At 38.2% G+C, this 18,259-nt stretch overlaps 1 protein-coding gene across 1 annotated transcript in view; it reads left to right on the top strand.

Moving 5' to 3' along the window:
- AGBL3 (AGBL carboxypeptidase 3) overlaps nucleotides 1-15,435 on the top strand; it is a 122,191-nt gene extending 106,756 nt beyond the window's left edge. Inside the window, exons 16-20 of the mRNA XM_052001384.1 lie at nucleotides 7,711-7,759; nucleotides 9,090-9,286; nucleotides 11,227-11,440; nucleotides 11,535-11,702; nucleotides 14,854-15,435. Coding sequence (XP_051857344.1) covers nucleotides 7,711-7,759; nucleotides 9,090-9,286; nucleotides 11,227-11,440; nucleotides 11,535-11,613 — 539 coding nt within the window. The 3' untranslated portion in view covers nucleotides 11,614-11,702; nucleotides 14,854-15,435. The remainder of the gene's footprint in view (nucleotides 1-7,710; nucleotides 7,760-9,089; nucleotides 9,287-11,226; nucleotides 11,441-11,534; nucleotides 11,703-14,853) is intronic.
- The last annotated feature ends 2,824 nt before the right edge of the window (nucleotides 15,436-18,259 follow it).

Below are 18,259 nucleotides of genomic sequence, written 5' to 3'. Positions count from 1 at the left end.
CTCTTTGAAGCCAGCTGCTGGTAATGTCTTCCACCATAAAGGGAAAATGAGCAGCTCACAGTCCCAGAACTTTTTTTTTCACCAGTTTATGATTCAGATTCAAGTTGTAGCCAGACAGACAAACTCTTGATCATTGCTATTTTGGGGGGAACTTCTTTGCCTTTGTCTGCCATTCCCTAATCCAAGTTCCACTATCTGATTTGGGGTTAAAAAAATCCCTTTCAATTCCGTTCTGTTCCCATTGTGCCAAACATTATCCATTCCATGCAAACCTCTCTGGAAGCTAGACTTAAAAGGGACTAGGAGGAGCTAATGTCAATATTCAATCAGACATAAATGAGGAAGAAAATGCTTATCAACAATGCTTATATCTAACATAGAGGTTATCCAGCAAGGAATCAAAATGAAAGATGGTTTCCTATAAAATGGTATATTCTTCCATGTGTATTTGAGGAGCTGATTACACTAAACTAAAAACATTACAGAGCCTCTTTAATGAGATCCACAACCATCCAAAAGAATTCAGTTTAATGATTGCCAGGGGAAAAACCAAATGAATAAAGAATACTTCTTGTCCAATAAACAACAGTAATAACCATATTTTGGGCAGACACTGAAAATGAATGAAGTTTGCAGAGCTGGGTCCAGACTGAATAAGAAGAAGAAACCAAAATTATTTGCATTTAGGAAATTGCACAGTGATTTCAACAATCCCAAGCTATTTCCCCAAAGAAACAAACAAAAAAATTTAAACTGCATTATTCTTATAGGCTTAACATCATGAAATAGAAGTGGGGTGCTAGAAGTGGCTCCTATCAGTTAATTAAATTTTTCTTTGTGAACACTTGTATCTCAAAACTAGAGAATGCAACAAATCAGAATTTGATTTGTAATTATTTTTTTCTGATTATCTAGACTAAGGAAACCAAAAAATGTTAACAATGAAAATTAAAGTATTTTGTGCATTTTTTTCAGGGAGCAATTGTTAAATATTTATCAGTATATCCCTGAGCATTACCTATAGGTTAAAAATTTGGTGACCAAAAAGAGAGGAAAAAATGTATGGCCTAGTTATTGTCATGAATTACTTGTATTCCTAAAATATATATCATCTAGGAAGTGTATTTTTAAAGATAAAGTAAGCTTGCTATATAACAAGAGTGAAAGATAATAGAGGAACAATTAGAGTGTGTACTATTAGCCACCTTAGCATTAGATGACTTTGAGGAATGTCTTCAGCATATCCAATGGACATTTTGTGGACCATAATTAGTTCACAGAGTTAAGGAGAGTTCTATCATCATCATCTTCTTCTTCTTCTTCTTCTTCTTCTTCTTCTTCTTCTTCTTCTTCTTCTTCTTCTTCTTCTTCTTCTTCTTCTTCTTCTTCTTCTTCTTCTTCCTCCTCCTCCTCCTCCTCCTCCTCCTTCTTCCTTCTTCCTTCTTCTTCTTCCTTCTTCCTTCTTCCTTCTTCCTTCTTCCTTCTTCCTTCTTCTTTCTTCTTTCTTCTTTCTTCTTTCTTCTTTTTAAATTGAAATAAAGGGATTCTTGAGTATTTGATAGAATTCATTTGTGAATTCATGTGGTCCTGATGTCCCCAAAAGTCTTAATGCAGTTATAAATTTCAGTGGCTTAAAATTGCACTAAAATTTATAATAACATCCTATATAATTTGGGTGCCTAGTTCTGCTCACTTCACCCTGCATCAATTGATAAGTCTTTCCAGATTTAGTCTACCATTGTTCACATTTATTTGTCTTAATGTTTCTCTTGAATCTGTTTCATTAAAGGTCTATCTGCCCCCTCCTGTAGAATTTTATACAGTTCCTCCGGATAAATGATTCTTGGTTGTTAAGACAACATCTCTTGCTTTTTTGGATTGTCATGTTCTGTGCTCTCCTTTCAATCTTGCATGATATTGACTTGTAACTTCTCAGTGCTTGAATGCCATTTTTATAGCTATCCACAGAATGTCCTCTTTGAAGATCTAAATTTTGGCTATAATATTCCTGGAAATTTTCTTTTTGTTATTTCTCTCAGAATATGACCATTGGATTTTTGTCTTTTTCATTTTACCTGTGGTTCTAATGGACATGGGAAGTTTTCTTTCACGATTTCTTGAAATAGGATCTCCATGCTTTCTCTCTTTTGATCATGGATTTCAAGCTGTCCAGTGATTCAGACAAGCTGTTTTTGATATGATGCTTAAAGTCCCTTCTATTTTTTTTCAGTCTTTTGACTTTGTTTTAATATATATTGTCTGATAGAATCATTAAGTGTGTTTGGTCCATTCTAAATTTTGAGACATTCATTACTTAAAGTTTTATATCTTGTTTACTGAGCTGTTTATCTTTCTCTCCTTCCTAGACTTCATGTGTATAAATAACTTTTTCACTCTTTTTGAACTCTTCAGTTCTTCCAGAAAGTCTAACTTAATGTCCAGGCTGTATTTCTTGGAGGCTTCACTTTAGATGTTTTAAAATCATTTTCTTCTTCTGGATTTGTATTTTAGGCATTCTTGTCTCCATACTGTGCTTTATTGTGGGAACTCTGGTTCTATTTTACTTTGTTTCCTTATTCTTTTGGTTTTACTTCCTGAATTGGGTTTTGTGTAGGGTCTTTCTTTGTGCTGTCTAAAGGGACTATCCAGGCCTTTAAAAGATGTTCTTGTGTTCTCTGCAGTCCTGCTACTTCTTTCTCCAGGTTCTGAGGACACCAAGGGTGGCTGGGTCAGAGATTTGCACATTTTCAGTGTTCCCAGAAATAGTCTGATCTAAGGTACAGTTTAATTACTGCCTTCCTGGTTTGACCTTTGCAGCGTCTGACCCCATTTGGGGGCTGGGTGATACATCTAAGTGCCATTTTGGCACTGGTTGAAGTTCCAGTAGAGTACCCCAGGCCCCAGCTGAAGGCTGTGCAAGTCCAGAACAGAACTGCAGGTTTTCCCCTGGTCTGAGTTCCTTGCTGCAGACAGTAGCTGCAAGCTTCAGAATGGGAGACATCTCTCTAATCAATGATCTCAGGATGTTTGCCCAGGCCACAGCCTTGGGTTCATGATTTGCTTCTTGCCCTAGTTTGCAGCAATAACTATACATAGGTCTGTTCTTTATTCTACAAAGAATTGGCAAGCTAGCTCAGGGTAGCTGCCATTTTGGCTCCCCACACAGGTGGCCGGGCTGGGCTATGGGGGATGCACAACTTCTTACCCAGTGTACAGGCCCAGGTCCCAATGCCATCCCTGGCATTGAGTCTCTGCATGGTACCTTGCTGACCTGATCTTCCCAGGCCACTGTCTGTCTCTCTCTGTTCCCTTCTTGGGTTTTACAATCCCTCCTAAGTCTGGGGCTCCATCAAGGTTTTGGTTAGAATAGTTGTGGGCAACAATTGGGCCTTGTACCTGATGCTCCATCTCCAAACTCAGAGTGTTTTCGCTGGCTGTGCTCCATGCCATTGAATGCACTCCCTCTCCATCTCTGACTCCTGCCTTCTTTTAAGTGCCAACTAAAATCTTATCTTCTGGTGCCTTTCTTCTGAGATTATCTGCAATTTATCTTGTACATGCTGATTTGCATACTGTCACCCGCATTAGATCATGCATCCTTCATACTTAGCAAAGTGACTGATAAATCTTCCTAGTGCCAGAGACTACATTAGGTACTTGGGATACAAAGAAAGGAAAAAAAAGAAACAATTTTTGCTTTTGAGAAGTTCACAGTCTAATGGCGAAAAATGTGCAAATAACTATTTCAAACTAGATAAGTGCAGAATATATCAGAAGGAAAGGCACAAAGATTGAAGGCCAGGGAAGGTTTCTGGCATAAGGGGAAGGTTTAGCTGAGACTCAAAGTAAGTAGGTAGAGATAAGGAGGGAGAAAGTTCCAGGCATGAGGGAAAGCCAGTAAAAAATGCCTGTAGTCAAGAAATGGAATTTTGTGTGCAAGGAATAGCCAACAGTCACTGGCACAAGGAAGAATTTCCTAGGGCTTTCAATTTCTCTGGTGCTTAAAACTAAAAAAGAAAATGGCTTATTCTGTGATCCTCAAACTGAAACTTAGAACACTAATGATGACAAACTCTGGCATTATATTTAAAGAACAGTTCTATATTTGAGGATTTATAACATCTCTCTCTCTTTCTCTCTCTCTCTCTCTCTCTCTCTCTCTCTCTCTCTCTCTCTCTCTCTCTCTCTCTCTCCCCACCCCCATCTCTGTGTGTGTGTCTCCCTCTCTCTGTCTCTGTGTGTCTCTTTCTCTCTCTCTCTCTCTCTCTCTGTGTGTGTGTGTGTGTGTGTGTGTGTGTATCTGTCTTTCTATCGTTATCTCTATCTTTGTCTCTCTCTCTCTCCTCTCTCTCTCTATCTCTCCCCCCTCCTTCTCTCTCTGTCTTTCTTCTCTCTTTCTTTCTCTTCTCTCTCTTTCTGTTTCTCTCTCTTCTCTCTGTCTCTCTGTGTCTCCTCTCTCTCCTCTCTTTCTGTGTGTTTCTCTCTCTCCTTTCTCTCTGTGTTTCTCTCTCCCTATCTCTGTTGCTTTCTCTCTCTGTCACTCTCTTTCTTCTCTGTCTCTGTGTGTATCTGTCTCTCTCTCTCTCTCTCTCTCTCTCTCTCTTTCTTCTGTCTCTCTGTGTGTATCTGTCTCTCTGTCTCTCTCTCTCTCTGTGTCTCCTTTCTCTCTGTTTCTCTCTGTGTGTCCCTGTCGCTTTCTCCCTCTCTGTCGCTCTCTCTCTTCTCTGTTTCTCTCTGTGTGTATCTGTTTTTCTGTGTCTTTCTTCTCTCTCTCTCTCTCTCTCTCTCTCTCTCTCTCTCTCTCTCTCTCTCTCTCTCTCTCTCTTTCTCTCTCTCTCTCTCTCTATGTTTCTCTCTGTCTCTCACACACACACAAATACACATCCATCCATGCATACACTCATGCTGACTTAGGTCGAAGAGACTGTGGATTGCCAATCTCTCATTATCATAGCTCAAATCCTCCTTGATAGCTCTGCTACGCCACCTAGATAGCATATTAATTCAAAGCAAAAAAAAAAAAAAATTAATCAGTTTAGCAAAAAAAAAAAAAAAAAAAAAAAACAAGAAAGATTTCCCTATTCCCCCCCATACACCAAGATGAAGTCCTAGAAGTCACCTAGAAGTCCCACCAGTCATGGGAAAGGCTGCCTACGGAGGGTAGAAGGGATGCATGGGGCCACAAGCAGGGCCTGGCCAGGGCGCCCCTTTCCCCAGGGCTCTCCAGGCTCTGAGTTTGTGGCTGCCTGCTGCCAGCTCTCTGCCTGGGGTTTCTGCCCAGCCGCTTCTGCCTGGTTTCCCTTGAGGGAGCATGAGCCGCTGTTCTCTGCTGGCATGCCATGAGCTAGTTCCTTGCCTGAGCTGCTGCTGAGCCCTGATTCAGCGGACAGACAGGAGCATAGATCTTCCCTCGCTTATCCCCTAAGGATTGCCTTAGCTTTCATGAACTCCAAGTGGCTAACTAATGAGAGAGACACATGAGCATTCATAGTCCACCTCTGAGATTGCTTTTCTCCTGTGGTCTCCCAGGTGGTTCTTGTTTAGTAACTTTTAGTCACGTTCAGTTCTCCAGGACCCCATCCGGGATTTTCTTGGCAGAGATACTGGAGTGGTTAGTCATTTCCTTCTCCCACTCATTTTACAGACGAGGAAACTGAGGCACAGGGTTAGATGGCTTGTGCAGGATCACAGCTACGAAGTATCTGAGCAGAGTGGAATTCAGAAAGATGGGGCCTGGTGCCCTCTCCACTGCCCCCCAGCTGCCTGAGATCTTTGATTCAAAACTAAGTCTGACTTGGAGAAAATTCCTTTCACTACTTTTCATCCCCGTGCCATGATTATGCCAATGAATCACACAGACTGAGGGGGTTGAAAAGGAAGGGGGGCTCTTATCCTCTTCCTAGTAAGCAGCCAAATCACTGCACTCTCCCTCCTCCCAGTGCAATCTTGCCCATGTTTTATATTGACCAAGCTGAACAGAGTTATAGTAAAGTGAAAAGGGAGCTGGGTTGGACAGTCCCTTGGCCTCTCCAGGACTGGGTCTCCTCATCAGCAAAATGACCTCCAAGATCTCTTCTAGCCCTAAAGCTACCATCCTATTTGAAACTGGCTAAGCTTCCTAGTATACAGAGTACAAAGTTCAGATTCTGAAGCTGTAAGGACAGGGCAGAGGGTCTTTTGATAGACCAGTACCTCTCTGGAAGGAAGGAAATAAAATTTTATTAAGTGCTTTAAGTCATTTGATCCTCACCATCAGCTCTGGGAAGTTAGATGCTATGATGATTACCATTTTACAGATGAGGAAACTGAAACAAAAAGAGCCTAAGTGACTTGTCCAGGAAGTATCTGAGGTCATATTAGAACTCAGATCTTCCTGACCGCAGGCCCAGGACTCCACCATAGTATCCCTTCAGTTGCCTCTGCTCCTAAACTCATCCCAAGGCATTCAGATAGAGAACTTTAGGTTATGTCTGCTTTCACAACTTCAATGTCATTTGTGCCCTGTACTTATGCAAACTGCCAGTATGAGCTTAGTGAAAATACAAAGCAAGCTCTAGACTGACACAAACACATGTGAACCCCATTTGTAACCCAATGAAAGTACAAGTGTTAGGTTTAAGGGTATTCTGTCCTGGTTTCAAGAAGATACAGTATGGCCTCCCGGATCAAGTGGACTTGGAAGACTTGGGCACAGATCTTACCTCCAGTAGTTAGTTGCTAGCTTAGTGACTTTAAGCAAATTTATGTCTAATGTGACTCAAGCAGCTTCCTAAGATTTGTCTGCTAAGGGGATTGGTAGAGGAAGTTCCCTACCGATAGTTTATTTCTCAACCAGGAGAAGGAAAGTTCCTTGAGAGTAGAGACTATGTACATTTTAACCTCAGCATCCCATGACTACTCTGACTTCTCAGATTTTAGGCAAACTCTCTGGGACCTTAAGTAACAGAAGAGTTGTTGATTGGCATTTGTTGGGAAAGTGTCCACACCAGGAATTCTTTACTCCAATGACATCACAGCACCAAGCATCTTCCCTGTTGCAGACAGACCTATTTAGCACTGTGTGTTCATGGAGGTGGGACTTCAACAGACAGAGATGGAGAAGGCAAAATTCATTCTAGAAATGAGGAAAGTGACATGGAGTCAAATCGTGGGGATGGAGTGTCATCCAGAGAACCTGGAACATAGAGTATGTTACAGGGAGTAGTGAGATGTAAAAGTTGTTGTAGAGCCAGATTGTGGAGGGCCTAAAATGGCAAGATGAGGAATTCATTCTTTATTTGGTAGGCAATGAGTAGCCACTAGAGATTTTCTAGTAGAAAAATGGCATCATTAAGATTATTGATTTAGAGTCAAAAAGGACCTTTGAGATCATTTAATATAGCTCTTCATTTTAAAGATGAGGAAAGTTGGACCCAGAAAGGGCAAATGATTTGTAACCAAGATCATGCAGCTATTAAATTTAGAGTCCAGATTATAATCAAGATCGTTTCATGTTCTTTCCACTGTACCATGATATAATCAGAGTACTGTTGAAACCACAAAATTAAAAGTTCTAGAACCATCATTTACAATAAAATTTTTAGCAATTCTAAATGAGATGGGGGTCACACTTAATGATCCCTGTGTATATAAAAACTAGTTGTCTAGAAACTTTTAAGATTTCAATTTCTTGATAATCTATAATACTGACCATGATTTCTCCTTGTATAGTGAAGTTACCAGGACCAGTTTCACCTTGGCTACTAAAAAACTACCTCAGGTAGGACATATTGCTGTTTTGTCTTAGAAAAGAATTACAACTTTGATCTTTTACAACCTCACTCCTTTTCTTTCTTAGAAGCTTTGAAATTACTTTATCATAATGACTTGCAATAGCAACAATCTTCCATATAGTCTTGGATGAGACCAGTTTTGAAAGGAAGTTTAGGAAGTGACTGTCTTTATGATTCAAGTGGCTCAAGGAAAGCACATAAGGAAAGCCTCCAAAATATCTCTCACTCAGTCTTAAATTTCACCATGTGAAATGCTAATCATTTCATGTGAATCATGACCTTCCTTTGGCTCCTCTTTAAAAGGACAATACTGCTGGAGGATTAGTACATTAAGTACCCATTACTTTACCATGAATCAATTTATCCAACTACTTTTCTCCTTGTGAGAGCACTAGGTACCAGAGATTGCCAAGGAACTAAAATAAAGGATTTCTTTTCCTACTATTCTTGGCAGTGGGGCGGAATGGGGGGGGGGGAGGGAAGGAGTTATGATACTTTCGAGGAGTACCTTCAAACTAGGGAATGAAAGGTTCTTAAGGGGAAATGGACAATGTGAGGAGAGGCCAAAGACCAACTTTTCCTACTTCAAAATTTGGCTTGGGGCCAATCCTGACTATAACTCTATTTCAGTAGGGTCAGTTATGAAGACTGGGGCTGTGGTCCCAACCCATATGGATAAAGGAAAAATTTAGGACCATATATGAACATTTAGGAATTTGCCTATATTTGCATAACATAAGGAACACAAAATGTTATCTAATATTTTCCTTCATCCTTCCCTCACTTAACCAATAATTTCCTTATTATCCAATGAACATGAATAGGTTGTAGAATTGAGGAATCTCTTACCCTAAAGACCTAAAAAATTATTAGGGAATCAATAAGTTCTGGAAGAGAATTTAAGAGACTATCTCATTTTCTAACTCATTTTACAGATGATGAAACTTAAGCCAGAGAGATGACTGAAGTAACTTATCCCTGATCACAAGAAGAGAGCCAAAATTTTCCAAACTAATTATTTATTGGTGATTCCAAATTTGGTGTTCCTTGACATTATACCTCAGCTCCTTCTCAGATACCCATCTGTTTTGAATTCCTGTGTATCATCTCACATGAAAGCAAATGATTAGATTAGATCCTTTTCCTTTCTGCGTGTGACTTTGTTGTCAACTATATTTATTTAAATAGATTACAGAGGGAAAAGAAAAACAAAAGATATCTCAAATGCACACAGCAGATCTTCCTGCTCTAATTTTTTAGTTTGCTTGTTAACATTGAAAATGTGTTAATAACTCAGACTACCCAATCTTTTTTCAGCTCATATAGGCTAACTCTTAATAATGACCACTCCAAAAATATCTCAGAACCCGTAGGACCTGGTGAGCAAAAAATTCAGAAAATGTGTCTGCCAAAAAAATTTAGTACCAATGGAAACAACTTTAAGACTACATCCCAGCAGTGCCCCAGTGGAAAATCTTCCAGCTGGACTGAGAAGATAGTGACATCCAAAGAAGGTTCTTTAATTTTTTAACAAAATTATAATATGTTCCAAGATAGAACCAAATTTTGTTTACATTTTAGAGGTTCCATTAAGATGTAAAGATGACTTTCAAACAGTGATCATCAGTTGCCAATTCTAAGAAATGCCAGAACTAGTTTTGTGAAGAAAAAGGATTATTAGACAGTTGAAGTTTAACCTACTCTTGAAAAGAGTCAGGGGAAAAAAAGGACAAAGGGAAAACTTTAATTTAAAACAATCAAGAGTTGGGATAAAAGGGATTGTTCCATGTTCCCCACCATCATCACTCCCCATACTACCTAAAACAAAACACAGAATCTTGTCCAGTTATTGTAACTCCCATCACTCTGAAATGAAGTTGGCAATAGTAGCCAAATATCAATAATACACTCTGCAGAATGGATTATAAGGAAGATCCTCAAAAATAGCAATCTTTGATAGTACAGAGTTGAAGATACTCAACTTTACTATAGTACAAGAATGGAAACTTCCTCAAGACCATTTTAAGGCCTCTTCTGCTTCATGACAGTAGTCACATTAAAGAGTCCTATGAGATCCAGAAGTGGTTTTCCTAGCCTTAGTTGGATGATGATTCACCCCATTTGCAGGTACTACATACTAAAAAACGATCGAGGAGCACTGCTCTAATCCACATAAAGTTCTTCAGGTCATTATTGCAATGTCCAAAAACACCACACTGCCCTAACCCCTCCCCCCAGCTTTAAAATTGTAAGTATTTATAAATACATAAGCAAATGATTAATTTTATGACTGATCAATAGAAACATTTCACTTCCATTCTAGTAGCAGTTAGCAATACAGCCAGTCTGAGAGGAAAGCCAGTTAGCCCTAAGGCACTGAGCTTAGGGGTATCCAGCACACCATCACAATCATGAAAGCAAAGCAATCTGTGCCTATGCCAAACCTATGTCAAACCTAATTCCTATGAGAAGTTTCATCCTTTGACCATTAAGTAGATATTAAGTAGAAAAGGCAAAAGGGAGCAAGAGCTCAGCTAAAATAGTACATATGAATAGTTCCACAATAAAAGGGGAAGACATTTTAGAATGTACAGAATACAAATAGCAGAGTGATTTAGAGTAAGGCTCGGGATTTACCCAGGTTACATCTGTATTTGGAGCAGCTACTTCTGAATGGAGAGAATATTATTAATATTCTGAGGTACCCAATTATAATTATTTGTCTTTTTAGGCTGTTAGGTTTCTTCACATCAGATATTGATAAAAATGGAAAGCCCAAAGTAAGCAAATTTATTTCTGCTCTCTATTGGAGTATAAACAAATACATTTACACTGATTTTTATAGTTTATACGTACTAAGTTCTGTGACAGATATCATCATTGCAATTATATATCACAAAATGAATTCAAAAGATAAATAAAATAGGCTTTTGAATTGAGACAACATTGAGTTTTGGCTTGGATCTGGATAGTGCCATTGCCAAAATCCTCCAATTTATTTCCTCAGAATTGTGAGGAATCAGGAAGAAAAACACTATGGTTCAATACTGTTATCTTTGGGATTGAATCCCATTTAAATCTGAGGAGGTCTAATTTCATAAACAATTAATCAAGTTCAAAAAGAGGGTATCTGTTTTAAGAAGTTTGTACCTAGAAGAATTTAGGGAATCAAAATAATGGTTTTTCTGAAATCTGGGCTTCTTGAGACTTTGCACTAGAATTCTAGTGAATAAAATTATATGAACTAGAATTTATTGATATTTTTTCCAAGGACAATAAAAAGTTTCATTTCTTCTGCCAATAATGCCAGATATTATGCCCAACTTTATCTGTTTGCTTAATTATCTCTTAAGCCTAGCTAACCTTAATCGATATGTCAGGAACTTCATTCTTGCTTTGACTCTTGAGAATTGGCGACTTCCAATATAATTTTTCTTCCACTTTCATTCCCCAGATCTACAATGCAAATTAAAGAACAACTATAGAGAACCTACAACTTCCCAAAGGAAGAAATCTAACATGAATCAGACAGAAAATACCAAAAGGATCTTTATTAAGAATAAGAGTTTTCAATCACAAGAAATATTTGAATTCTTATTCCCTGTTGTGGAAAGTCCTCAAATGAAACAACCAAATGACCCACAATCTAATACAGAGATCCAATACCAGTAAGTCAACAAAATGTTGCCATTCACTGAAATTTGATGAATTCACTATTTCCATATGAAATGAAAAATTATGAAATTGTGTCTCCTAAAACAGAAGCATAGGGAACCATAAAATGTGCCCATTGACCATGGAAGCAGGCTCAAAACCAAGGAAAATAACAGCCACTCTGTAAAGTAGAAAACCAGGCCTTGCTGCTTCGTGATTTGCATGGGAACATTGTTAATCTTTGTCCATGTGTGGCAGACATTATGTTTATGGCACGTAAGTTATAAATAATTTATATATGCTAGAAATATATAAGTATAAGTGAAGTAACTAGGATCAAATAGTTAAGCTGGTTTTATTTGCCAAAGAAAGGAAGGTGATTATAACCAGCATTCTCCTAAGGGAAAATATAAAAAACATCATAGTCATGGAAGAGGAAATTAAATTAAGAATTGATTAAAACAGATTGAAAATGAAAGGAAAAGTGAGTCTTTGATGTTAGGTAAAGAAAAGAAAGAATAATCTCCATAATAAAAAAAAAACCACAAAGTATTAGCATTTAGAATATTCAAGATGGAAGGGACTTCTAGGCCCACCTACTTCTTTCCTTCAGAGATGAGGAAACTGAGGACCAAGTAAAGGAAACGGTGCAAGGACATATATGTAATAAATGAACTAGACCTAAGACAAGAATAAAACTCTTATCATGGCATGAATAAAAAGCAGAACTCTAAGAATGATATAGAGACAAATTTTTGAGGGAAAATACCATTTTTCAAAGGATTGAGAGTAGACTAAAAATTACACAAAAGTACAAGAGGTGAATGAGAGGAAAGGGGAATAGGTGAGATATTTTACTTTATTTTATTTTGATCTTTTTTTTGATATATTGGAGTCATATTGGAGTTTGGGGCAACAGTAGAAGAGGTTCGATTTCTAAGAGGAAGTTCAGGACTAAAACCTGCTAGGCACTATATATTGTCAATGGGTTAGAAGTCAAATCTAGAAAGAGTAGCTAAGAAAATGAATGGAAGAACAGCAAGTGGATCTCAGTCTAGGTAGACAGGAGATCAAGTTTAGGAAAATCAGCAAAAGCTGGGCCAGGAACTGTGACAAGGAAACTGAAAAATGAACAGTCAGGATCCCAGACTAAGACAGGAGACTAGGATTGAAGAGAGAAGCAAGGTGTCTGGATCACTGGTGTGGGCACCAACTGCAAGAAGAGAGAATGATGCTGAGCCAAGAGCTTGTGGAGTCAGTAGCTCTTTATAAACTTTCCCCCATGGTCCCACACTAATCTTAGTGCGAGTAGACTAAACACATTAGTGAAGTTAAATAAGGAATTTAGGCAATAAGGGGATGGAGGCCACGGCATTTCTTATCAGTCTTACATGGTGCTAATCTGTTACATCTGATAATTTTTGACATTATTAAAGAGGGGTTTTTTGTTTTGTTTTTTAATACAACTGTTTCTGGAACAGACTCTTATTCTTGATTTTCTCTTTTATTTGCCTCGTTGCAAATGCTCATCTGGTCAATAGGTGGTGTGATGGATAGATACAGCACTGAGCCTGGCTCAAATCCAGCTTCAGGCACTCACTAGCTGTGTGGCAAGTCCACTCTGGAATTTGTCACTTGTCACTAATGCTGGGCAAGTCACTCTGCTTGCCTCGGTTTTGTCATCTGTAAAATGAGGAGAGTAGCATAGTACCTCCCTCTTAGCATTATTCTGAGGATCAAATGAGATAAAAATTGTAAAGCATTTAGCACAGTGCCTGTCACATTATAAATGCTACATAACATCTATAATTACTATTATTAGTATCATAATTATTATCATTTATTATTAGACTATAATATGATAAAGTTAGATTAAACAGGAAAGGGGAAAAAATCATGTTTCCTGGTTCACCCTGGACAACCTTGAATTCAGGGGTAGGGAAGAGTTATCCAGACCATATGTAATAACAACCCTGATAGTTACAAGTATGCCATACATAATACCTGGAAATAAGAACTAATCATCCAAGCTATCTTTTTTCTCCACATAAGCAAAATCAGAAAGAATCATTCAATGTCATGTTAGCAACTTGATTGTTCTCTCTGATCCTGGCCAAATTTTAGGCAAAAACTCAGATATTGAACAACTGGCTAGTGTCTATATACTAACTGGTAGTGATAGGAATTCTTGAGGCAGAAACATTTTGCAATTCAAAACTCAACTCGAATATAATTGCTAGACAAAAACTGAATAAGGTGGCTGGGTGGGGAGATGAGACTAGAAATGGATATAAAACATGGTTAATTAAATGTTCTCTTTGGCTTATATTGATAGTTATAATAAACTAAAGCAACAAAGACATGGTATATAGGGAGAATGCATTTTTCATATAATCCTGGCATGCCATAGTTGATCTAAGACTAAATATTTCATCAGATTCAATGAACAATAAAAAAAGATTTTGAGTACCTCCTAACCTTTGGAAGAGGCTACAAAAGAAGTTTAAAACATGGGCCTCTATCGTTAAGCAATTTAGGATACAAAATGCAGAAATAAAACAAACACTGAAAAAATTATACAGAAAAATTAAATGTTAAGCTGTCGATAAAAACAAGACTTAAGAAAGGAAATATAAAAGGAATTGCGTAGGGTAGAACAAAATTTAAGACTCAAAGGAAACTTTAGAAATCATTTAATTTATTTTCCACCTCCTCACTCTCATGCTCATTTCATAGATTAGGAACCTGAGACTCAGAGGGGTTAAGTGATTGTCAATGTAGCCACTGTCTGAACTTGAAGTGACAGCAGATATCCAAATAGCAGTGTCCTTTAGGCAGTTGGAAATATGTCTAGAATCCAGCTGAGAGTTCAGGACTAGAGATTTGGGAGCCATTCTCAGAGTTGAAGGATATTGCTGTCCAGATAAAAGTTGGAATGGATAACCTTTTAGATCTTTCCCAACTCTGAAAATTTGCAAGTTGTAAAACACTAAACCTTTCCCTCCCTAGATTCTCATTAGTTGAGTTAATTTAACTAAGCAAGAATTCCAAACTAGACAGAAGATACACAGATTACAGAAGAAAAATACATTCTTATTTAACACTGGAAATCATCTCATATTTTTGTCAGTGAAGTTGAAATTATAAAAATGGACAAATTATAATTAGATGGTTCAGTAGATACAGCACTGGCCCTGACGCCGGAAGGACCAGAGTTTAAATCTAGCCTCAGACACTTAATATTTTCTAGCATTGTAGCAAGTCTCAATTGCTTCACAAATCATTAAAACATTAAAATGGGTGAGCTTGCTGAAAAGATAAGATTCTTATGACCTATTATATACTGTAGCAAATACATATGAATATGAATAGAACAGAGAAAAGTACAATTTGGGATCAAGACTAACATATTTCATTTCTTTCCTAGACTAAATTCAGCCAATTTTCCAAATTGGAAACAAACATCTCACCACATGGACACCAAATCAGAAAACATTTACTTTGGATGCAATGGGTCATCATAAAGACAAATTCTACAAAATGGTCTTGGTCTGTGTCCCTGACCTGTAGAAGGCAGAAGTCATTCGAAAGCTTGTCAGCTCTCCAAAGTTCCAAGATCAAGAAAAAAACCATCGAGGTCTGGGTTATAAAATCTAAATACAAGAAACTTCCCAGAAGCCAATGGGAAAGTTTCCTGTCAGGTTTCAAGATGGATATTGATATTTTGAAAGCTCAATTCCTTAACTAAAGCATTTTACCAACAAGGCACTACCAACATAGGTCTCTACCAACTTGAATAAGAGGCCAAACAATGCTTATTTGGAATTACAAAAGACGATTAATACAGCCCTAAGAAGACTCTTAGGGTGAATGTTCCAATTTGAAAATTGGATGAAAAACTGAACATATGTGACAAAAAAGTTTCACCCATTGCACTCTAAAGTACAGATTCTACATATTCCATCATCTTTGGTGGGTGGGACATCTTGCAGAAATTTTAAAAATAATAATAAATCCATAAAAAAATTTAAATTTTCAGAGAATTTACAATCTTGCACCTACCATGTCTGAATAATTCATAGTAATAGAAAAAAAGAATAGCAAAATCCAAATCTCCTACTCCAGTCCTTCACCAGGCTCTATATGGCTCTAATCCTCCAGCTGCAGGGACTATATTAGTAGTTACTTTGATTTTCTAAGGAGTATGCTTCTCCCTCTTGTCAACCAGATCAGGACTGGCCTCTGTGAGTGCCCAGAGCAGAATAAAGCAGGCTAGAGACAGGAGAGTTAGGGATCAAACAGAAATTTTATCAATTCCAAAGGGAGGGAAATGCTTGCAAGTGGAAGTCTTCCTAAGGAGGAGGACTTAAACATTCTGGGGCAAAGCCAGAACTTATCCACATGAAACATCCCAAGTGGGCTGGACCATGACATAATCATTCTGAGGTCTTGAGTAGCAGTTCTCTTGGTAGGTTCATTTGCGAACAATGCAGATTCTCTTGGATCCTGTGGGGAAGGTTTCCAAGATGATTGTCTCACAGCAGGGTACAGAATCAGTGTGGCAGTAACTGGTTTGGTTTATTTAGCAATTACAAGTAACAGGGATTGTGAGAATGTCAAGAAATGTGACGGATCACCTTCTCCTGGCTCTCAGGTCTCTGGGAAATAGGAGGCACCCCCTCAGGAAACACCTGATGCTGTATAAAACAATATATTTTGCCAAAGAGTAAGATGATCCAGAGCATAAAAGACTCTTATTATGTCCAGCTCAGAGCCTTCACTCTAGGAAACAGAGTGTCTACAAAATATTCTGACACTCTCAACTTGGGAACTCTAGAACTTGGAATTATCCAGAAAGTACTACTCACTCTTCCCTATCTCCTTCCCCCACTTCTCCAGATAGAAAGACTCCACTCTCAGGAATTCTAGACTCTGATTTGGGATCAAAACAGAAATTGAAAGACAAAAGACAGCGGCCAAGAGCTATTAACATAGGAACTTCCTTTTAGACTCACTTATACTAATCTTACAAATTGCCATTGTTGCTATTCTGATGAGAAAAAGATCTAGGATCTATCTCCATAATTTTGCTGAACTCTGATCTGGAAGTAAAGGAGAAATAAAGAGGGTGTCTTGGTTCATTTCTATATACTGCAAGGAGCTGTATATAGAGTATATATACTCTATGTAGAGAGAGTATATAGAGTATAGGAGGAGCAAGAAGCCCATTAAGACCCTGTCATCCTCCTTTTGTCAGAGATAGTCCTCCAGGCTCTGGGGACTAATTAGAGGGTTTCTGCTGGGTTTGATTGATCACCCTTCCTTAGTAACTAAAGCCCACCCAAACTCTTACAAACCCTTCTATCACAGGCCTTCACCACTGAAAAGACAATATCATTCTATTAAGTTAACATGATTTCCTATAAATTAATAAATTTACCAGTAATTATATGTGTACCTATATAAATCACATCTGAGGGGTAACTGGAAGTCTCATCTCTGACAGGTAGGTGACAGATTTAATCACTTAATCTTACAACATCTAGGAAACTAAGAAAACTTGCTGTTCTGTCTTGGTAGAAAGTTATTCCCTGAAACTTCAGAATTAGGGGGAAAAGATTTTTCACATTTAGAACTATCTTTTCACTTCAGGCTGTTCACCACTACTTCATTATGGTCACACCTGTGTTTTAAGATCAGTTTGACAATTGAGAGGAAGATGGATTGGAATAAACAGACTTGAGGAAGACCAACCAGCAGATTATTGCACGATTCCCTGTAGTGCCTTGTAGTGATGAGAATTTGAACCAGGATGGTGACAGGGTCAGAGGAGAGAAAAGACCTACCCATGTGAAGGTAGAAATGACAAGACTTAACTGATTATGTAGGGGGAAGGGAAAGAGTGATGAGTCATGGATGACCTAGGTTCTGAGTCTGGAGGACTGGAAGATCAGGACTTTTGACAGTAACAGGAACTTAAGAACAGAGGGGGTGGATTTGGGAGAGAGATGAGTTCATTTAGATACTAAGGGAGACACCTTTGTAGATGGTCCTCTCAAGGAGTTTAGCCATAAAAGATAGGAGAGATGTTGAACAATGGATAGTGGGAACGATCAATTGATGGTTTTTTGATGATGAGGGTAACATGAGCATGTTTATTGGCAGTAATCCAATAAACTACTAGTAGTCAGGAAACAGCTAGTAGTAAGGAGCAATTAATATTAGTGAAAAAGTAGGGATGTTAAAGGGAGTGATCTTTGCAGAAGGGATATAATGGGATCCTTTGGGAGGATTGGTTTTAGTAAGAAGAAAGGCCACCTCACCTCATGTGAAACAGGGATGAAAGTAAAGCTAGTGGCAACGGACATCTGGATGATGTGAAAAGAGTAGGAGGAGAGGGAGGAAGATCTCAATTTTTTTACTGAAATACAAAGTAAAAAGAAGGTCAGAGGAAGGTGGTTGTGGGAAGTTTGAGGGGGAAAAAGTTTTGGAAATGCTACTGTAGGAAGTAGGATAGTAAACTGATTGTTGTTGTCATTTTTCAGTCATGTTCAACTCTTCATGATCCCATTTGGCATTTTCCTGGAAGATATTGAAGTAGTTTGCCTTTTCCTTCTCTAGCTCATTTTATAGAAGAAGAAATTGAGGCAATGAGGGTTAAGTGACTTTCCTAGGATCAAACATACTTGTAAGCTTCTGGGGTCAGATTTGAACTGTCTTCCTGACTCTAGGCCTAGTAGTCTACCCACTGCACCACTTAGTTGCCCAAAAACTGATTAGGGAGAGGTAAAAGATTTGCCTGTTCACAGTGAGGACCTAGTTGAGATTACAGA

This window comes from Antechinus flavipes, chromosome 5, assembly GCF_016432865.1.
Source record: "Antechinus flavipes isolate AdamAnt ecotype Samford, QLD, Australia chromosome 5, AdamAnt_v2, whole genome shotgun sequence".
Lineage (NCBI taxonomy): Eukaryota > Metazoa > Chordata > Mammalia > Dasyuromorphia > Dasyuridae > Antechinus > Antechinus flavipes.
Note: the sequence above shows the minus strand (reverse complement) of the source record. Positions and strands in the feature narration are given on the sequence as shown.